The sequence below is a fragment of the Ostrea edulis genome, chromosome 1, assembly GCF_947568905.1.
Source record: "Ostrea edulis chromosome 1, xbOstEdul1.1, whole genome shotgun sequence".
NCBI lineage: Eukaryota > Metazoa > Mollusca > Bivalvia > Ostreida > Ostreidae > Ostrea > Ostrea edulis.
Window position 1 is genome coordinate 109,374,671 of NC_079164.1, and position 21,392 is coordinate 109,396,062.

At 37.7% G+C, this 21,392-nt stretch overlaps 1 protein-coding gene and 1 pseudogene across 1 annotated transcript in view; one reads left to right on the forward strand and one right to left on the reverse strand.

The window, feature by feature from the left end:
- Positions 1–15,654: 15,654 nt before the first annotated feature.
- Positions 15,655–21,210, forward strand: LOC130046249 (uncharacterized; annotated as a pseudogene).
- LOC125682111 (P2X purinoceptor 7-like) overlaps positions 20,962–21,392 on the reverse strand; it is a 1,969-nt gene continuing 1,538 nt past the window's right edge. The window contains exons 2-3 of the mRNA XM_056153273.1: positions 21,207–21,392; positions 20,962–21,115 (exon numbers count right to left, since the gene is read on the reverse strand). The exon at positions 21,207–21,392 is cut by the window's right edge and continues 36 nt beyond it. Of these exons, the coding sequence (XP_056009248.1) occupies positions 20,962–21,115; positions 21,207–21,392 (340 nt within the window). The remainder of the gene's footprint in view (positions 21,116–21,206) is intronic.

Below are 21,392 nucleotides of genomic sequence, written 5' to 3' on the forward strand. Positions count from 1 at the left end.
GCATTGCTCACAGTACCTCTTGTTTTTTAAAAAGTTTTTACTTCAAAAGAATCTCTCAATGATCAATTGAATCTACTCAAACTCACCTTGTCAGTAGTCCACTCTTTCCAATAGATCTTGGCTTTCCCTGTAGAATCTTTCGTAATTTTGAACACATGTGGTCTTGAGAGGTTTCCTCATAACGTTTAGATGTGGAATAAGCCACTCCGAAAAGTTAAAGACTGTTGGTATGAATGCTTGTTGGCGTTGTAGTGAAACATTTTTCAAAACCCCTCAATAACTCTTTCACCACTGAGTAACTTTTTATCTCCAATGCTCAGTACACTGAGTAACTTTTATCATATGCAGCCAAAATCAGAACAATTACAAAACAGTTGATAAAATCAATATTTGTTTGAATATTTTAATGTGTGAGACATCATTGGAAAGGTAAGACAATTTTCATTCTGAATATTTAATTTTTATTAGCAATCAATAATTAATTATAGAAAATTAAGAAAGAAATAAAAAATTATGAAAAAAAATATAATTTTCATATTTTTGGCAATATTTGCTGTTATGAAGTTGCAAATATTATAGAATTCTTACTATTATTTGAAAAAGGAATATTTCCTGAACACAACCATATATAATAATCCATAGTATTGGCAAAATAAACATTAAAAAAATTGATATATAAATTCACATAATTTTGTAAACATTTCTTATTTTACAGGTCATTCTGTACAATATATCGCTCTTCAAATTTTGGAAATAAAACTTATAAAACAACACTTATAGTTCTTTTCCCCAATGTTATTATTGCCAAAAGTAAACTTTGGTATGATAGTCTTTGAAACAGGTGCTTCTCGCATTGCAACAAAGAGGTATTTTACATTTTTCACACTTCATTGTTGTTTTTGTTCTTTTATTTGGATTATCGGTAATTGAACAACGCTGTTTTTGTATAAATTGTTTTTTTTATTACATACAAAACACAGTGTTTGTGCTTCCTGTTGGTGCTTGGTGCTGGCCAGTGAGACTTATCGTCCAGTCTCAAAGTCTGCTCATCTTCATTTTCTACGACGGAACGTGGCCGCTTGAAACCCCTTTTTTCTTGTCTGTATGTCCCTATCAGTTGATGTACTACATCTTAGCGAAAACTTAGCATGTCCCTTTTTCTTTTATTTCTTGGATTATGGTCCACAACTGTACTTTCCAAGATATAAGCATTATAAAGGGATATTTATCGCAGTTGTATCTCAATTTTTCGGTACCAGCGTAGGGATTTTTTTGACTTGTTCATTTGAGAGATCTGGTCGAGTCTGTCCACTCCTCCCATATATGACGCATAAGCCTTCACAGTAGGGGTAGTAGGAATTTGGATCTCGGTTCCATCCTTATTTTGCCGAGTTGTCGCTAGATTGTCTGCAGTTGGTGAGTGATACGAGGACAAGTAGTAAACAATTTGGTTGTCCTTCCAGTAAGTGGCCAACAAAGGTCTGCACATTAGCCAGTCTGATGATCCTCTGTCTAAACGTTTGGCTTGTCTTGGTTGCTGTATAAGAGCCCTAGGATACCCTTTCCTGTTGGTTCTTATAGTCCCGCATAAGTAAGTTTTACGAGAGTAAAGGTAGTCAGCTAGGGTGGGGCTTGTGTAAAAATTGTCAGTGTATATCACGTAGCCTTTATTGTCCAATGGCTTTGTCAAACTGATAACAACTTTCGATGCAAGGCCTAAATTTCTATTTAGAATTTCATTATTTTTTCCAATATACACTTCAAAATTGTAACAATAAGCTGTGACTGCATCTGCCGCAACCCACACTTTGATTCCAAATTTGACTGGCTTGTCCTTCATGTACTGTTTCATGCCAAACTCACCTTTCATAATTTTTTTGAAGACGCTGCTTTCAACGAGGAATGCCATGAATGCCAAAAGATACCTATGATGTAATAATTAAACTTTTAAAAAAATCCTGCATCATTGTCGTCACTCGATTGAGAGACTCTTAACCTCTTCTTGTTTTCCCTTGCACAATTGTCCATCTGGAGACAATTGTCCGGCAGAGAATCTCTATGCATATTGAAAATGCTTAAAAGGACAGACAGTGTGAGGTTTGTTGAATGGCTGTACTCAAAGAGGTAAAAAAAAAACAACAGCCCATAAACATCAATACTGTACCATGTACTATAACCCCTACTAAGTGCACGCGCAACCTCCACATGGTGGAGGTGAACTTACTCGCCTGCACAAAGTGAGGGAGCTGTGTTTTGCTTTGGTCCATTCCATCGATGATAACGGACATATACTTATTAGGGTAAGCTCTAACTTTTTGTTCAGTGTTTATAGTATTTTTGTCTTTCCAAGCTAAAAAAGAAAATGCAAGATGTGTTGTTAATCACTGATACCCGCGGATTACACATACCAAATATGAAGGGTCTACCTCTTAAGGTCACAATTTGATTATTTAAATATTTACAACCTCTTAAGGTCACAATTTGATTATTTAAATATTTACAAAAACATGCAAGGTTAAAGGTCAACAACTCTGGTATCGTTGGATAAGTTTTCTCACAAGTAATGAACATAATCAATATAAAAGCAGCAACTCTTAAGATCCAAAAATATTTGTCTTATAAGCAAATTCATTAAATCATTACTTCAAATGCATTAGTGTCAATGGAAAGTTTTCTCACAAGTAATGAACATAATCGATATAAAAGCAGCAACTCTTAAGATCCAAAAATATTTGTCTTATCAACAAATTCATTAAATCATTACTTCAAATGCATTAGTGTCAATGGAAAGTTTTCTCACAAGTAATGAACATAATCGATGTAAAAGCAGCAACTCTTAAGATCCAAAAGTATCTGTCTTATTAACAAATTCATTAAAAGTAGGTCAAAGATCGATTTGAATATCATTACTTCAAATGCATTAGTGTCAATGGAAAGTTCTTGCCACAAACAATATACATACCAGCTAAAAAGGTTTTGCATCATATGGTGTAAAAGATATGGCCAATGTAAAAGAAATTTGACACAGACAGACAGATGGCCAGGCCAAAAACTATAGGACACCCCCCACCCCCACCCCCACCCCACCCCTCATTTTGATTCAAATTGTGTATAACAAAATATGAAATTAGTTCCACACCATTATCGCGACAATAGAGTACAAATGTTTGAATGTATACTTCTGTTTCCTCAAATGTCGATCTCTATTCTCCTGCAGGAATTTCCTCTTCTTGGGATCTCTCGTCTCTCCTCCCGTACGAAATATTCCAGGCGGATTTCAGGCGGACAACTAAGGCGTATTTCGCCTGAAGTCAGCATTACTATGAATAGTTAACTTAGGCGAAATACAAGTGGACATTAGATGGAGTCCAGCTGGAATTTAAGCGAAAATTTAGGTGAAATATGTAAATTAGCCCGCCTAAAGATTCCGCTCAAAGATTCCGCTTAAAAATCCTGCTAAATTTTAGACGGAATATGGCATAAAGCTAAGGCGTACATTAAGCGGAATATGCAAATGAATCCGTCTTTCAATATAACAAGGATATAGACAAGTAAACTCATTGTTGCTATGAAACAATTACATTTAATTAAAAAAAATTAATTAAAAAAAATTAAGTCTTGAATTTAATACAATTTAAATATAGAGGTTTTCAAATAAGGAGATTGTACAACTAACAATCAAATAATAACAGTTCATAATCACTCAAATTTACAAATTTGAACATAAATTTGAAGCCACTCAGCTGTCGACTTGTCTGTCTTAATTGTCTTGTTTTTTCTTCCCCTTCAATTTTTTTCTGGCATACGAAATCTGCTCCGTTACTGCATCATTGACCTCCTTCTCCCCAAATTTTCCACCATTCTTCTCGCACCACACTGCTACGTATTCTGAAAAAAAAAAGAATTTATATCATATGTCATTATTTAGTATCACTTTGCTCTGAAATATTTGTGTAACTCAATCAACTATTAATTTATCTGGTATTAAGATATTTCTTCCGAAATCTTTCTGCTTTCACTTTAGTAGAATTGCTGTTGCCATGACACAGTGACACGAGCACTTATTTTAATACTTTTTAAAACTGTCATCTTTGTGACATCAAGAACAGGTCTTTTGTCTCCATCTTTTGATTTTAGACCTTGTCCTCTACTGAGGGCCAACTCCTCACATGAAAAAACTGCAGGAAGGAGTTTTGCAGTCAAAGTGAAGGCCATCTTTGAGGAATGAATCTTTTTTGCTGCACTTTTTGCTTTCCTCAGTGCATCCCTCCTAACTGTCAAGGGATGCTTTGACAGGAGCCTCGTCATCTAGAAGTAATACAGAAAATTAATTGAGGAAATTTATCTCTGCAATAAATATCTATGAACAAGGAAAAAAGAGTTCTTCAAAACAGTACATTAGATGACTATGTATTTCTTCTGCATATGCAAGTTTCATTTCAATATTTCTTATATATGTTATATATATATAGTTATTAAATTAAAGATAAATATTATTTTTATGTTATATTAGAATTAAAAGTTGCTGGTATTGTAAGCATTGCTTACCTGTCCATCAGAAAGCTCTGGAGTAGATACATGCTTCCTAGGTGACCCCCTTGGTGTACTTGGGCTGTCTACATGGTTTGATGGCAGTAGATACATGCTTCCTAGGTGACCCCCTTGGTGTACTTGGGCTGTCTACATGGTTTGATGGCAGTAGATACATGCTTCCTAGGTGACCCCCTTGGTGTACTTGGGCTGTTTACATGGTTTGATGGCAGTAGATACATGCTTCCTAGGTGACCTCCTTGGTGTACTTGGGTTGTCTATATGGTTTGATGGCAGTAGATACAGTGATTGAGATAAGCAAATTGCTTAATGTGACAATGGTGCGTTACCATCTAGTGTCAATGTGACATTTCTAAAATGAATACACCAAATTGAAATTTTTATGATACATTTTAAAATGACAAGTCCGAGAGACCAGTAAATTATAATCTAAACACTAATGACAGACTGTAATACCGTGGATAACTTTAGTTTTATTATTTGTGTTAAATTTACGTTTTGTTAAAGTAAGGATTCTCATCGTGATTGTCCGCATCATCGTCTCCTTCTGTTCCTACAGTGTCTACTTGCCAGTATTGGCTGATCATTAAGGCGAAAATTAATGTAAGTTTGCCCTTTGTCAGGCTTAAGATTTTTTTCGTGGCATCTCCAGTCCGTGCACATTAAAATTGCAATTTAACAGTATTAACCAATCAGATAACTTTTTACTGTTTGATTAGTAGTCTGGTCCCCGCCCCGCCACTCCTTGATCACTTGTTTTGGGTGTGAAAACGAGTAATCAAGGAGTGGCGGGGGCGGGGACCAGACTATTTGATTAGACACTGAGGAAATCTAAGTCATACTTGTGCTTAAAAGAACGTAAAGTTGTACAATTACTAAAGCATTAACAGCGATAAAGATTTTTGAAGCACTTAATCGATATAGATTAAGTGGGGGATCAGCTCAAAAGTTAAAAAGTTTGGATATCTACGAAGTCAGTGGGGAAAAGCTCAAACTAGGTGTATCGACGATGTGCGCCACAACGGCGCAGTGTTTCAATATTCTATGCGCCATTCTTTGATTTAATGCGACTATGGCGCAGGGCGCGTGCTTATCCCAATCACTGACTCAGGGGTTGCTCTGGCTTTAAAAATTCTGTCGCCAGAAAAATCGCCAGCTGCAATTTTTTGTCGCCAATTTGTAGAAAGTGGAGCCAGCTAAAGTGCCAGAAAAAACACCATAATTTATGACCATTTTTGATGTGTCAATGTATTGACTTGCGAGTTGTTTTATATTTCTACTGATATGTGTGTATTTGCTTCTCTTATCTATGTTTTACTGTATTTATTCCCATTATAGTAAGATAGTGAACAATTTTCATAATTTATTATAATAAATATCATAAACGTTGATAATATCAAGCACTAGAATATCATCACGCACTGTTTGTATTAACTAAGGCAGAGTCTATCACTGAGTGTTACATCAAGATCCTCCGAGCCTTGGTAGATGCCCACTTGTCAAATGCAGTTCCATAGTCCAAAGGCTCAGTAAAGAGGCTCAAACACATAAGGTTTTCCAGTGTTTCAATGCACAGCTTGTTTCTCAGGTCGGTTTTTATAATGTTCATTTTTGAGAAACCTCTTTCGCAATCAACGGTGCTGACAGGTGCAACAAGAAGTCTCTCAGCAGCTACAGCAAGGGCAGGGTAGGTAGACTTGGACCTTATGCTAAGCTGAAGCAAGTCCCTAACACCTAAGTAAACATGGGGGTTCTTGGCAACTTGGATCTTAGCATAACCCTGAAAATTAACTAGTTCAGCTTCCACGTCAGACTTTGAACCTACACCACAAGAAGATAGATAGTCGGACACTACAGAAGAAGCCTCAGAAAGAACAGAACTATCAGACTGTGAGTAAAACGATGGGTCAAACAACTGAGTTAGAGCCCTTAACACTGTAGCATCCCCCTCCTCTGTAAACCTAGACCTAAGGTTGTCAATCACTAAACCTACAAACTGGGAACAGGCTGAAGAAGCCTCTGACCTCTGCTGGGCACTGTCCCTGATATTGTGACCCTTAAACTCAAAAGTGCACAAACCAACTGAATCAACTTCTGGGGTTTCAGGGACTTGGTTAAGAAACTGAGAAAGATTGCCACCTGATCCAGATCTGAGACCTTCCAAAACCTCAACAGTAGACAGAAGGAGGGGGTTCACCTCTGTGAAGTCAATATCAGACCTCTGATAGGACTTGCACAGAATCGCCAAATGCCTAAGAACATCAGCCAGGTAGTGTGCCGTGTACAAGAACTTATAAGTGGTGATAGGTTTATGCATAGCAAGAGCCTTAGCAGAGTTGTCCTCAAGAAATACACTGACTAGGGAAGAGTAATTGTCAACAACTGCCTGCACACTACCTTCAAAAGTTGGCCACCTAGTATGAAAGACCTGCTGCAGACGGGTTTTAGAATCCTTAAGGACTGCTTGGATACCCTCAAGCCTGGACATGTTCTTGGGAGAATAGGCAAAGTACTTATACATACTGTTAATGACATCCTGAAATTTTACCAAATACCTCACCTTGTCTGCAGCATTTCCTGTACCAAGAGCTAGCCTGTGGGCAATACAGTGAGTAGCCAACAAACCACTAGTCACCTCCCTAAGCCTAGTCACAACACCACTCTTACAACCTACCATAACTGAAGCACCATCTGTTGAAACACCAACCAACTTGTCAAGAGGCAAACCATAAGACTCGAGCATACAAGTACAGTGAAAATGGATTCTGCATTTGCAGTTGACAACTGTCTAATACCAAGAAACCGAGTAATAGGCTGAACCCTACCACCTACACTAGCCAAGTACCTAATATAAACCATTAGATTCTGATGAACAGAGACATCTGTACTCTCATCTAGCATAATGCTGAACACTCCAGAGTTCTGAACCTGACCTAACAACTGATCTACCACTACCTCTGCCATAGACTGCTGAAATTCCTTAGTGCTGCTGTGGTGCGAGTATGATGTGTGGTTGTCCACTTTGAGGTCTTTCAGTTGAGTTGCACCCTGAAATAGAGGAATGTTCCAAAAGTCTGTTGCAAGGATAAATAAAGAGCAATATTATACTGTCCACATATTCATATTGACATTATTAACAAAACACAAGTAATGCCACAATAAAGGCAAGTCAATTATGGACATCCCATTGAAGTCTAATTACCGGGTAATTTGCTATGGCATAGTGAAAATGTCACAATTCAAAATTGCATTATTGTACTCTAATATAAATACCTGTGTGATACAAAGTTGGTGGAGTTCAGGCACAATAGTGTTAGCAATGTCATGTTGTGCTGCAAACATTACATTGGTCATGGCAGATACGATGGCATTCTTGCTCTTGGACAATGCTGCAACCTTTGCCTTGTCCATATCCCTTGTCTGTTTGCTTACTGTCGCTGCAAAGGTGTGGCTGTTATCACCTGAAAAATCAAAACATTGAAATAAAGACACTACAGTGGCAGATCCAGAGAGGGTATTTCCTGGAGATCGGACACACACCCCCCCCCCCCCCCCCCCCCCCTTGTCAGAAAACTTAGTTAAAATAAGGTTAAAGTGGCATTTAAAGGTGGAACACCCCCCTTTCAAAACCAAAATTAGTAGTGGACCCCCCTTTAAAAAATCCCTGGGTCCGTCCCTGAGTTGAATATTTTTATACCAATTGCATGTATATACATTTCGCCACCCCCCCTCCCGATTCACTAGTAATTTTCCAAATCATAATATTGTCACCATGTATATATACAGAACGTAATTCTCTCAAATTACATGTTGAACAATAGTAACCTAACAAAAATATTATATATATGGCCAAATATTGAATAAAAGAAACGTTTTCTTATTAACTCTATGATAAATGTCGTACAAATTTCCGAAGTTGTATGGTCCTAGTGCATGCAAATCTTTTCAAGCTTGTAATTATAGGAGGTTAGATACTTTAAAGCAAATTTGTACGACCAGTTTAGAAAAAATATATTATTAAAATATACAATCTATACATATAGATATTTATATAAAAAGAAGTTTCCTACCTTTTCTCGATTCGTGCTTAGTGACACTTTCTTTCTTCATAATATCGCATCCAGTTGTGAAAACGTTCACTACTTGGGCACTAATGGACAAGTCACAAAACTTTAGTTTAAGCTTCACGTCATAACGTAACCACGGACGGCCAAATTTCCAAGCGTCCATGAATTTCCGAGAACTTGGTGTCTTAGGTGTTGCACATTCACTGATTTTTGAATGAACGGGTGTCTTAGAAGGTGTTGCACATTCTCTGATTTTTGAATGCACTAGTGTAGTTGGTTCCGGATCACTGGAATTTGATCGAAAGCCGAATGCCGTTAACTTCTGCACTTTTGATTTTGTCGGAGTTGAAAATTCTAACTTGCGCTTACCCATGTTTAGCAAAATGTATGTGACCGTTACGATGTATGTACATGGTATCAAGTGATCTTTTTATTTTGTTTGGGATAAGTATCGGAATATCAAATACATATTCTGTCTCTTTCAACTTTCTCAAACTCAGTTTCGCTTGGCTATCGGCTTCAAATGACGAACAAAAAGACCTTTATTTTCATTCGCTTTATTAAAATCCTTCACAGATCTGAGCAAGTAAATTACTTAATCGCCAACGACTGTGTTATCACAACTATTAAATTGATAATTACGAGTCACCATCTCGTGGTCTTTAATCCAATTATCGATTGTTTGTAACTTACCTGATCTGTCAATCAGCACCTGTTAGCAGACTGCGCTAGTTTACAGATACTTTACCTGCGTTTAAATCTAGCAGCACGTGCTTCCGATATGCGGTCAATTTTGATATATGCCAATTTCAATATACAAAACCTTGTCGCCAAAAATATCGCCAGCGGCCGATTTTTGTCGCCAAATCAAATAAAAAATCGCAATTGGCGACATTGGCGAAGCCCAGCGCGATCCCTGAGTCTGTAGATACATGCTTCCTAGGTGACCTCCTTGGTGTACTTGGGCTGTCTACATGATTTGATGGCATCTGTTGTGGTGCGGTATTCATCTTTTGTGGTGTCACATGTTGGGATGGAATTGCATGAGTTGGAAGCATGTGTTGCATTGGACTTTGTTCCAGTGAGATTTGTGGTGGCATCTGTTCCAGTGTGATTTGCGGTTGAATCTGTTCCAGTGTAATCTGAGGTGGCATCTGTCGAGGTGGCAATGTAATGTGTTGAATGTGGAGGGGAAATCTGCAGTGTTGGCATCTGCTGATGAAGCAATGGTTCTGCAATCTGTGGAGTCCAGGGAGCTGGTTGCGTATAATTGGAGTCTTGTGTCCATGTGGCAGGTGACATTGTTGTATATGTGGGTATGCATGTATCAATCATTGTATTGTCAATCTAAGGGAAAAATTATGAATTAATTCCAAAACCACAAGAAGATAGATTTTTAATTAAAATGGCTTTGTAAATTGATTAAAAATACAGTGCTTTACCTGGGATGTGGTCTCATGGAACTGGGTGATCACACTTTTCATGTAGTGTTGTATTTGTGATTTCAGTAGTAATCTAAATACCTCAATTACAGTCTATGCGAAAGTTTTTTGGACCACACAGGACATTCGGTCCTGTGTAATCAATGAACACACCAGACCGAACCAAATTTTGTCAGACCGAAAAACCTAATGTAAAAAAGTGAAACACGTGAAAATGCAAAACCAAGGAAATCTTATTTATTATACTAGTAATACTATACCAGGGATCCCTCCTGCATAATACTTTCCATGCGGTTTAATCACATTCATTTACGTATTTGAATTTGTGTGATATTTTTTACTTATAACAAACATTTAAATGACTCCGCGTCAAAATAATAAAGCTTAAAACCGGATACGGAGACATCGGACATTCCGGTGCGGTGTAAAAAATGACACATCGGACCTGAGGCACTGCACATCGGTCAGGTCCGACGGTCCGATGTCTTTCGCATAGACTGCAATTACATCATTTGGTGGTTGGATGGCATCAGAAGATGAAACTATTTGACAAGGAAATATATTAAAAACATAGAATGGCACAAAAAGATGGAACTATTCAACAAGGAAATATATTAAAAACTATTTCGTTCTATGTCAATGTGGGTGTGTACAACATTTCTCTGTGTAATTAATTACCTGTTGCTGACGTCACAGATGACCTTTCCAGCTCTGGCTTGAGCTGTACATTGGTGTGTTCTTTTACATTTATATGAACAAATTTTGCTCCTAGAATATCGTCTTCCATTAACTCTACATTACTCGCCATTTTCTTATCAGAAAATGTTTGTCCGCATTTTGTGATGCTGAGAGGATGAAATTTACGTGTCGTGTGCAAAAAGTGACGTAAATACCCATCGGTGCTATTCTTGCACCCCCTCTTCTTGTGCATGGTACATTGCATGGTACATGGCCAGTGATGATTTTTCGACTGTTCAGGATTAAAATCAGATTGTCTCTTTTTGATGTGAATGTATCTATGTCTATCAACTGGTGTGCTAAATTCATTCTAAATTCAAGCTGGTTTCTTTGCCTGATTTTGTTTGTCTTTGTTTTGACAACATGATTAGGGGACTCTCACATCAAGATGTATCCATTCACAATGCACACATCAAAAGGGAAGAAGAATAAATATTTCCACCATTTTAGACTTTTTCTTGCAATGTTGTATGTTGATCTCAGCTGATCGGCATGATCAACACCATGTGTGCATTGTAGAGTTTCACTTCTGTCGGACATGAGACTTTCTTCATGGTGCCATCCTTCTGCTTTCTGGTAACCTGCTGGCCCTCTTGCTTTGTGTTAGTTGAGGTTTCTTTTATCCCTCCACACTGTCGCAACTAAATTTCCTTTCTGTTTCTGTACATGATCACCTTGATTTCTCAATTTTATTTTATCCAAGTCCTTCGGCATCCCCTTTCGATTCAATTTTACAGTGCCACAGGCTACCGTTCCTTCTCCCCATAGCTTCAAAAAGAGATCCGTTGATGTGAAGAAGCTATCACAGTACACATGGTGGCCAAGGTCCAGGATAGGTTCCATCAGATCCATCACTACTCTCCCTCCGAGATTGACCTCCGGAATTTTGTTTTGTTTTCCCGTGTAAACTTGGAAATCATTGAGATATCCATTTGATGGATCGGCTCGAACCCACACTTTTATGCCATGCTTTGTGGGTTTAAATGGCACATATTGCTTTAATCCAAGCCTCCCTGAAAAGCCTATCATGGCTTCATCTATGGATACTTCCATGTGTGGATTGTATTCCCGCTTGAAATTAACACGCAAGGCCTCAAGGATTGGTCTTACATGGGCAAGTTTGTCATGTCCTGGTTGATTCTTAGGAGGGTTTGTTGTAGTGTCAGCGACATGAAAGTAGCGTTGTATACTTTCAAACCTGGTCCGAGTAAACCTCTCTTCAATGCAAGATAAATGAAAAAGTTTGTCCCAAGACCAATACAAGTCCTGAGATGGGGCAGAAACATGCCCATCACAATCAAGCACCCCAAGAATGCTCGCATCTCCTCCGGAGTTGTTTTGTACCAACTTGGATTTGCTTTCGATTGTAATGCAAGTTCTGCATATTTGTTAGTTTCGTTTGACAGAATCGTATACATATCAGTAGGGAAAACCAAATTTAGGAAATCTATTTCCTTTTTGTACTCCTGTAATTCACTGGTGGGACCAGGTTGTGGGCCTGTGAATGCGGGAACATTTATTTGTCGCAAATTGTCATTCCAGCGATTGTAATCCGCCAGTACAACGTCATCATCACTGCTTTCACTTCAGGGATTTTCCACCCTGTTGTAGGGGTCCGAAATTCGGCCCCATTCCCAATGCAAAATAGTAGTATTTTTTCCCAATTTGTCTACAAAATTTCCAAATTAAAGTCAAATAAAAAATAATCTTGTTTTGCAATATTGTCATGGGGAAAGTGGAATGATTCAAAGAAAGAGTTATCAAATGAAAAAATATATTTATTGGTTTGACACAAATTGTGGACCAGAGGCCCGAGACCACCAAAAGTTCGGAAGGTCTACCTGAAATTTTCGTCCGTCGGTACAGTACACTTGTTCAAAGTGCAGTATATTAACTAGATTGTTCACAACATAACTTTAAAGAGAGGCCACATGCGATCTATAACATTGATGAAAAAGGCTTGTCTACAGACCACAAACCCCCTAAAATAGTGTCTAGATCATCATACAAAACACAAGCTGTTACATCTGGGATGTCTCAGACCATTACCATCATTGGTGCTGGGAATGCTCTTGGGCAACAAGTCCCACCATACTTTTGTTTTTCCAGGGAAACGATTTATAGATGGTGTTCTTGATGGTGCAAGTCCAGGAGCAACAGGTACCATGAGTGATTCTGGATGGTCCAACACGTATATCTTCACATCCTATATCAAGGATCATTTATTCAAATACTTACCTCATCATGATGAAAAGTCTCCAGTGCTTGTTCTTTATGATGGACACAGGAGTCACATATCTATAGGACTTGTTGATTGGGCAAAGGAAAACAACATCATCCTATTTGTTTTACCACCCCATTGCAGTCATCTTCAGCCTGTAGATGTGAGCTGCTATGGGCCTTTCGAGACTGCCTGGAACTCTGCGTGCCACAGACATTTGAGGGAATCTGGTGGAAATGTCATAACGAGGTTTGATGTCTGTAAAATTGCCTGCAAAGTTTATGCTGCCACACTGACACCATCCAATATTCAGGTAGCCTTTAGAAAATGTGGGATTTATCCCTATGACCCAACTGTAGTCTCAGTTTCCCGTGTTGCCCCATCACTTACTTTCGCAGCCATTTCTTCCTCCACCATATCACCAAATTCAAGCTCGATTACCAGTAGTGAAGACAGGGAAAATGAACAACCCAAACAATCAAAGGAAAAAGAATTTTTGGAATGCAAAGGAGGCTAGATTCTTCAAAACGTAAAAACAGCTAAAGTACGTAAAACATTGAGTAAAGTGGTAAAACATTGAGTAAAGTACGTAAAACATTGAGTAAAGTGGTTGCTGGGAAGCCAATCACAGATGATGGTGTTCTTCAACAGATTAAGACTCGTATAGAGTCTCAGTCATCAGGTTCCAAAAAGAGAAAAAGCGTGACATCCCTGAATAGTTCTCAATCTACTTCAGCGACAATTCCAGGACCCTCTCATCCCATCACTAAAAAGAAAAAATTACAGCCTAAATCAACAGCACCAATGTAGCTTGATTCTCCCTCAGATTCAGATTCTGATGTCGCTGATGATGTAAAGTGTTGCGTTTGCAATAGGTTCTATCCCAAAGATATGAATGCTTTGAATTACATTAAAATTGTTTCTTGGGGTAAATGTGACAAATGTGTTTCCTTGGTACATTTGCAGATTTGTACAAAGCTGTTAGAAGGGGTGCAAAATTCTTTTGGCCTGGATGTGACCAGAAAAGAATTAAAAGAACACCTCTAAATGAATTATGTTTTTACCTGTAGATAAGTTTGAAATTTGTTTTGAACTAAAAATGAACTGACAATTAGTTATTATGTGACAAAAATTTCATTTTTAAAATTTTGAACGACCAAAAAAGTGTACTTTACTACCATATCCATCTTAGAGTCAAACATGACACCAAGATTTCAAACGCAAGTTGAAGGATTAAAGTGTCCGTGAAGCCGTTTTCAAAGTGCTTCTTTAAATATTGTTTATATAATAAAGAACAGAAAAAAACAAGTCTGATCACTCAGTGCTTTTTAATATGCGAGTTATTGCACGAAATATCAAAATATTGCTAATCCACACCTTTACGATAACGAAAACGGGCTCTACCGGAAGTGACGCCAACTAACATCATTGGCGCCATTCTCAATGCAAAATTGGTAGAGCTCGGTAGTGATTATAACATCGAAATGGCTAGTAAGAATAAAGGACGGATGTGCGTTGTGGCAGGTTGTAGCAAAAGACAAGCAGATGGAGTTTCGGTACATATTTTCCCAAAAGATCAGCGTCAGCGAGCAGCCTGGGTTCGTTTTGTAAAGCTAACAAGGGCAGACTGGCCTGGGCCATCGCAGTACACAGTGATTTGTAGCGAACATTTTAACGAGGATTGCTATGAGGCCCGTTTTGCGCTGATGAAAGACTTCGGCATTCCTGCGAATAAGTGTCTTCGTAAGGGATCTGTGCCATCGATATATCCTAAGCGGAAGAGGGATGAACTCAACGACGCCTTTCTTCAGTCTCCTCAGCTCACGACCCCCCCCCGCCCGAACGAAGAGCATATGCAAAGCGCGCAAAAAACATGGTAATTTTCTTTTCTGTTCTTCGTTGTTGTTGTTTTTTTAATCAAACACACTCAGAAGTATTATTCCCACAGCGATGCAGGTTTCAACTTAATAACTTTATAAACAATGTACATGTCTAGCTGAAAGTAGCCAATGTCTAATGCAATCATTTCCATTTACCATATGAAACAATATAAATCAATGTACAGTAACATGTTAAATACAAAGATGTCCTTTATTTTGACTTCATGAATTGCTGGACTTCACGCATCAGTGAGGCGAGACAGTGACACAGAAGTGCAGTGGGTACAATGCACCTGTCTCATAAGCAAATAGCATACCTATCTGATTATTTGTTGAATCTCATCTTCGTAATTAATTACTAATTTATTATACTTGCAAAAATTTGAGTGTAGGTAAATCCCCACCCAGAATTTCCTAGACTTAGTACTGCATTTCCTCAAGCCTCAAGGATGTGGTTACACTTGTAACAATTGTTGCATTGGTTCATTATAGATACTGACAGAGTTGCTGTGTGACAACAATACAGAAATACCAGTAGAGGAAGACCTACAAGAGCATGTTGAGAGTCAGCAAGCACCCATTTAGGTATTCCTGTTTACATAAATCAATTTAAACCAGGGTTTAAACTTAACACCTGTTCACTCACCAAATGCAAGTGAAATTTGGGTTGAGCGAGTACAATTGAAATCTTGGTAACCCACATGGCCAGTACATTTTCTTTTCAAAAAAGTATTTTATATCGGGTTCGGTATTGTGATAATCCATATTCATAAATACATTTTCCAAAATGATGCTTTAGAAATTTAACCAGTCCCATCGGACTGACTAAAACAGATGAATGTCAGTCCGCCAGACGTTTAACCAATCACAGACTGACGAGCATATATGTTAATTCCGAGCCCTGTCCATGGTTCGAGGAAAGTGAGGTTGGGATGCTTTGCTTGATGTTGATATGGAATGAACACTGATAAACATATATATATATATATTAATATTGATAGTGAGACTATTTTACATTATTTGAGTTGGTGGGCTACAAAATTCTTCGGTGGGTTCCGAAATAGCAAAATCCCGGAGCCCGCGTGACTAATGGTATAATTCTTAAAGTTTAAACTCTGTAGGAGAATTTCACAAATAACAATTTCCACATATTTCTATAACGATTGATTGGAAATGGTTATAGATCATGTTTGAAAATTGTCAAAACAGAAATCTGTTTTCAAATGTAGGTTAATAAATCAAACATTTCTGAAACAGTAAAACTAGTTAAAATTGTTTAAAAAGTGTTAGCATTTGCATATTCTACAGAATACTCAATATTTATATCTATTTTAGGAAGAGAGTAGCATATCAATGGCCTGTCAGACAGAAGAACCTAGGAAACGCAGTGTTAAGATCCAAGTGGCTGCAAAGAATAAAGAGAAAGGTCAAATTTAATGTTTACAGACAATAATATTATATCAGTGAATTGATTCTATGTACAGTTAATGTTTATTCATGTTTTTGTTACAATTAAAAAAACCCAGAAACACGATAAAAAGTTTTAGATAAAATAGAAATTTTAATACAAATCAATTCTCTCCTGTTTGTATTTTGTTACTCAAAAAAAAGTCACTTTTTACAATTGGGCAGATTGTTAATGGCCATTTTACTCTCCAGGGCTGCAAGTTAATCTCCAACCACGTGTTCGCAGCATTGGTGTACAATTTAATGGCAGGGATGACTTGCCCACTCCACAAGTACCACCAGCAGCAGTTCCTGTCCTGGATTTGTCAAGTGGGGGAGAGTCAATAGAGGAAGTAGGGAGTGAGGCTGCCTCACTGTATGAACCATCTAGTGGCTGTGCCAGTTCAGATGATTCTCATATCCATAATAATAAGTAAGCTCTATTTTGCATTCTGTGAGAATTCAAGTGTTTAGTTGAGGGGGGGGGGGGGGGGGGAATTAGCATTCTAAGTAAATTCAGATTGAAGTTGTAGAAATTTTTAAAAAAAATTGATTATGTAATTCTGAACTATTTTCTATTAAAACAAAACAACATTATATATCTATTGTTGAAAAAAGTGTCTGAAAAATCCTATCCGTTGAAGTACTAAGGAAAACCTAAGCTATATAATCAGTTTAATTTGAAATGTTTTAGCAATGAAAAGCCCTACAACCCACTGGATGAAGAAAAGTTTATAGTGTCCAGATCAAAGTTGTTGGAGCAAGAGGTGCCATAGACACGCCACAGCCACTGTTCATCAGGTGATAGGGACGATGGCCAAGATTAGTGCAGAGTGTGAATTCTGTGGATTTACTTGGCAATGGAGTAGCCAGCCCTCCCTTGGAAACATTCCTGTAGGAAACCTCGGATTATCTGCCAGCATTCTGTTCTCTGGAGCCCTTGCTGCTAAAGTTCTGCGGGTTCTGCAGTTTATGGGAGTTGCAACCATAACAAGTAGAACATTTTATTCCCACCAGGCATCTGTGCTGTTTCCTGTCATTGCTCGTGTGTGGAACAGACACCAGGAGACGTATGCCAGGCAAGCGGTGGAACGAGGGGAGCCACTGATTGTTGGAGATGGGCGAGCTGACTCCCCTGGTCACTGTGCCAAGTTTGGCTCCTACAGCACTATTGACCTTGAAAAAGGAATTGTGATTGACATCCAGCTAGTTCAGGTATTTGCATAAATGAATGAAAGGAAAGATTTGACATTAACTAGTCTTTATGTATGATATTTAAACATCTATTTTAAGAAGTTTATTTTGAAAGTTGTATTTGTGATTTCAAGTTCTTGATGTTGTGTGTGAGATGTGGTTTACTTTTTCTCCTTATTTATATTGTTATACAATTTTGTAGAGTAATGAAGTAAAAAATAGTAATGGTATGGAGAAAAGAGGTCTCGAGCGTGCTGTTGACTGGGTAAAAAATAACGATCTGGAGATAGGGACGATCGTGACTGACCGCCATCTACAAATCCAGAAGTGGATCAGGGAAAATTTACCCGAGACCACTCATTACTATGATGTGTGGCATGTTGCTAAAGGTAATATTTTTAATTGTTCACTCTGAATTATGCTCGCAACATTTGCAGACATTTACTAGACACATAGCTATGCATGCTTAATTATTTGAAGTTTGGAGAGAACTGTAGAAAATATGCATTGAGAATTATCTGAGTTTGTCCTGTTTATTCAATGTAGGTTTAAAGAAAAAAGTCCTGGCTGCCGCCAAACAGAGTGAATGTGGACAGCTATCGAAGTGGAGCAGGAGCCTGACAAATCACCTATATTGGGTAGCAGCCTCTACACCTAATGGGGATGGGGACTTGATGTGGGCAAAGTGGGAATCCGTTGAAAACCATGTTCACAACAAGCATGAGGGACACAATGAGCTATTCCCATCGTGTGCCCATGGCATGCTTTATGGCGACGAACGAAAGAAGAAGTGGATAAAACCAGGTAGAACCACTTGTTAAAATTTTAGATCACCAAAGTTTACTCGAATGACCTATTGCAATTGGTCTGCGGTCATCGTCCTTCGTCATGCGTTAACAATTGAACATTTTTTACTTTTTGATGTCTACCATGCCAATTCTTTTCAACTTTGGTATGTAGCATTTTTTGAACAAGGTGGACATAAATTGTAAATTTAAGGATTCCTGCACTCCTGGAGTCTAAGGGGCAGGACAAAAACTGCCCAAATTTGACAAATTTTCTTTATATCCACATGTGTGTGAGAAAAACTAAATACATAGTAATGTAGAACAGGAAAGCCTCTACCAAAATTTTAACTTTCATGATCCCCAGGGTAGGGGTTCTGACTCCAGGACAAGACCAAATTTGGTATAGAGTTTTAAACATTCAAAATACATCCTCTTTCATGCTATTGATACTAAATTGCAAATAACAGATATTTAGAATGATTGGGTAGCCCATTAAGTTGTAAATTTGATGATCCCTAGGTCAGGGGTTCAGGTCCTAAGGTGGGGCCATATAGTGAAAATGTATTAAATATTGGGAAATCTCCTCTACTCCCATATACATTCGCGAAAAACTAATTGCATGATTTTAACGTCTATGAAAATCTCTAACTTGTGAAGTTTATGACTCCTGGCCCTTTGGTGGGGGTCAATATGGACACGCAGTGAAAATGTATTAAATCTTAGAAATTTTTCTTCTTCTACTTCCATACAGAACTGAGAAACACTAAAGGCATGATTATGATGTCCATAAAGCTTTCTACCTGTATTGTGAAATTCATGGGTTCAGGCACCCCGTATGGGCTATGATCCTTAGGTGCCCCATTAAGGCCTGTGGGCCTCTTGTTCTTTGCATAGGTCTGTTGATAATTAAACATTTTCTTTTGTTAGCATATTATGGTTTTTATAAAAGTGTTGAGCCTTATTAAAAACTGCGAATGTTTATTGATTTCATTTTTACTAATTTTTTCTTATATCATTTTCAAAAAGGATCAAATGCAAGTGAGAAGATTAGTGACATCATCTTGTCCAATCAGATGAAAAGGGACATTCCCAAGCTATCCCCATTGTACCAGACATCACAGATAGAGGCATTCCATAGTACTGTCAACCACTTTGCCCCCAAAATGGTGGCCTTCTCTTACTATGGCATGTACTGCAGGTATGTTTATGCTTCAGAATTTTCATGAATGTTCAATAACCCATGCTGCTTGTATATTTTATGCAAGGCCAAATAAAATCAATTGATAGATCAACAACCCCTCCCGCCCCTCAAAAAAAGGGAGTCACCTCGATATTTTTTTTATTTTTGCAAAATTTACAATTTCAAACAAACTTGCTTCCCAGTGACATGAGTGAATGATTAAAGTCACAGAATGTTGGTTTTGTATCTTCTACCAAGGATTCTTTGAATTTTAACTTGATTAACACTGTGATGTCTTTTGTCATTAATTTTTTTCTATCTCGGGAAATATATATTAAAAAATAAAATCCTTCCATCTGCCCCATATTTTTTGTGCTCCTGTATGATAATCTACTAATTAAGTTGAATTGACCAAAGCATGTTTAAGATAAGTAATTTTATAGCAATATTGTTTTAAGGTTGATCGTTGCTGCTCTTCATTTCAATGAAAATACGTCAAGAGTGCAGGCTGCTACAAAGGAAGGGAACATGCAGTTCAAGATCAGCTTTCCCAAGTTTAAGCATGGAGAGTACAGTGTGCGAAAGAGAACTGTAGATTCAACATATGGTACTACAACAATACTCCTTTCCTCTCCTCTTTTTCTCTCTCCCTCTCTTGACTAATGGGAATGCCTAAATAAAGTCTATATATATATATACCAATAAAATAGAAACAGTATAAAGAATTTAAAAAATTTAATTTGAATTTATGGAAAACAATGAGCACCTAGAAGAGTAGAAATTAAGATTCTCATATGACACAGTTATTGCATATTGACTTCATTTCAGGGTATGTAACTTCATTGATGACTGAGACATTCGCATCCATGGAAGCTTCAGTTGATGCTACATCACCCCATCAACCACCTGTCTCCTGCTTGCCAGAAATACAGCCACCACCACTTTGCAGTGACTTTGTGCATCCTGAAAAAAGTGAGGCAGTGCAGCATTTCAGATCTCGTTTTAGGAGGAAAGAGACACCAGTATAGAAGAGAAGTGTGATGAACATGTGTGATGAACAAAACTTTATCACGTCCATCATGTATATAGTTGTGTAGTATATTGCATATGTAAATAACTTAGTATTAGATTGCTTTATTTTTAGTGTCATAGTATGTAGCTATAGTGTAAATAATTCCCCTTGTATAGTCATTAAAGACATGGAAACATGTAAGCAGGGCCCACGTCCCATTCCTGGGTGCAGGATTTATTTTGTAGCTGATGCTTTCATTGATTTAAATTATTCTAATTAAAAAAATAGATATCTTTACAGATATTTTTTATTTTTAGTGTTCTTTTTCTTGCTTATGTTTTTAACTTTTGTATAATATTATAAATATTTTTTTCATCATGAGAAATATTGCTTTTTTTAAACTTTTTAAAAAATGTTTTACTTTGAGTCAAATTATGCTTACTCATTCTGGGTCTTGATATCCGTGATACTCCTCTGAGCTGAATGTCTCACGGATCTTTGTTACTGCACAGGAGGGGAGGGGAACTCGAACACTCTTTCCTAAGTAGCCCCAACACCAACGAGCTAGTTGACGATATGCGGTATATCTGTTTCTCCTATGATAAAAATGTATAAATTGTTACACAACTGAATACACCACTTTTGTTGAATTCCTAATAATTATTGATAATAAAACGTCATTCTTACTCATTCATGCTGTTCTGTATATCTCCATACTGAGAACGATACTGGTAGTATGCAGTCTCCAGGACAAAGACGTCTAGACAAACAGTCTGGAATCCAGGATGTCTTGTAATGCAGGTTAAATCATCACTATAAGACTCAATTTTCTCGACAATCTGTGGAATTTCAGAGCAGCATTTGCTTTCTAAT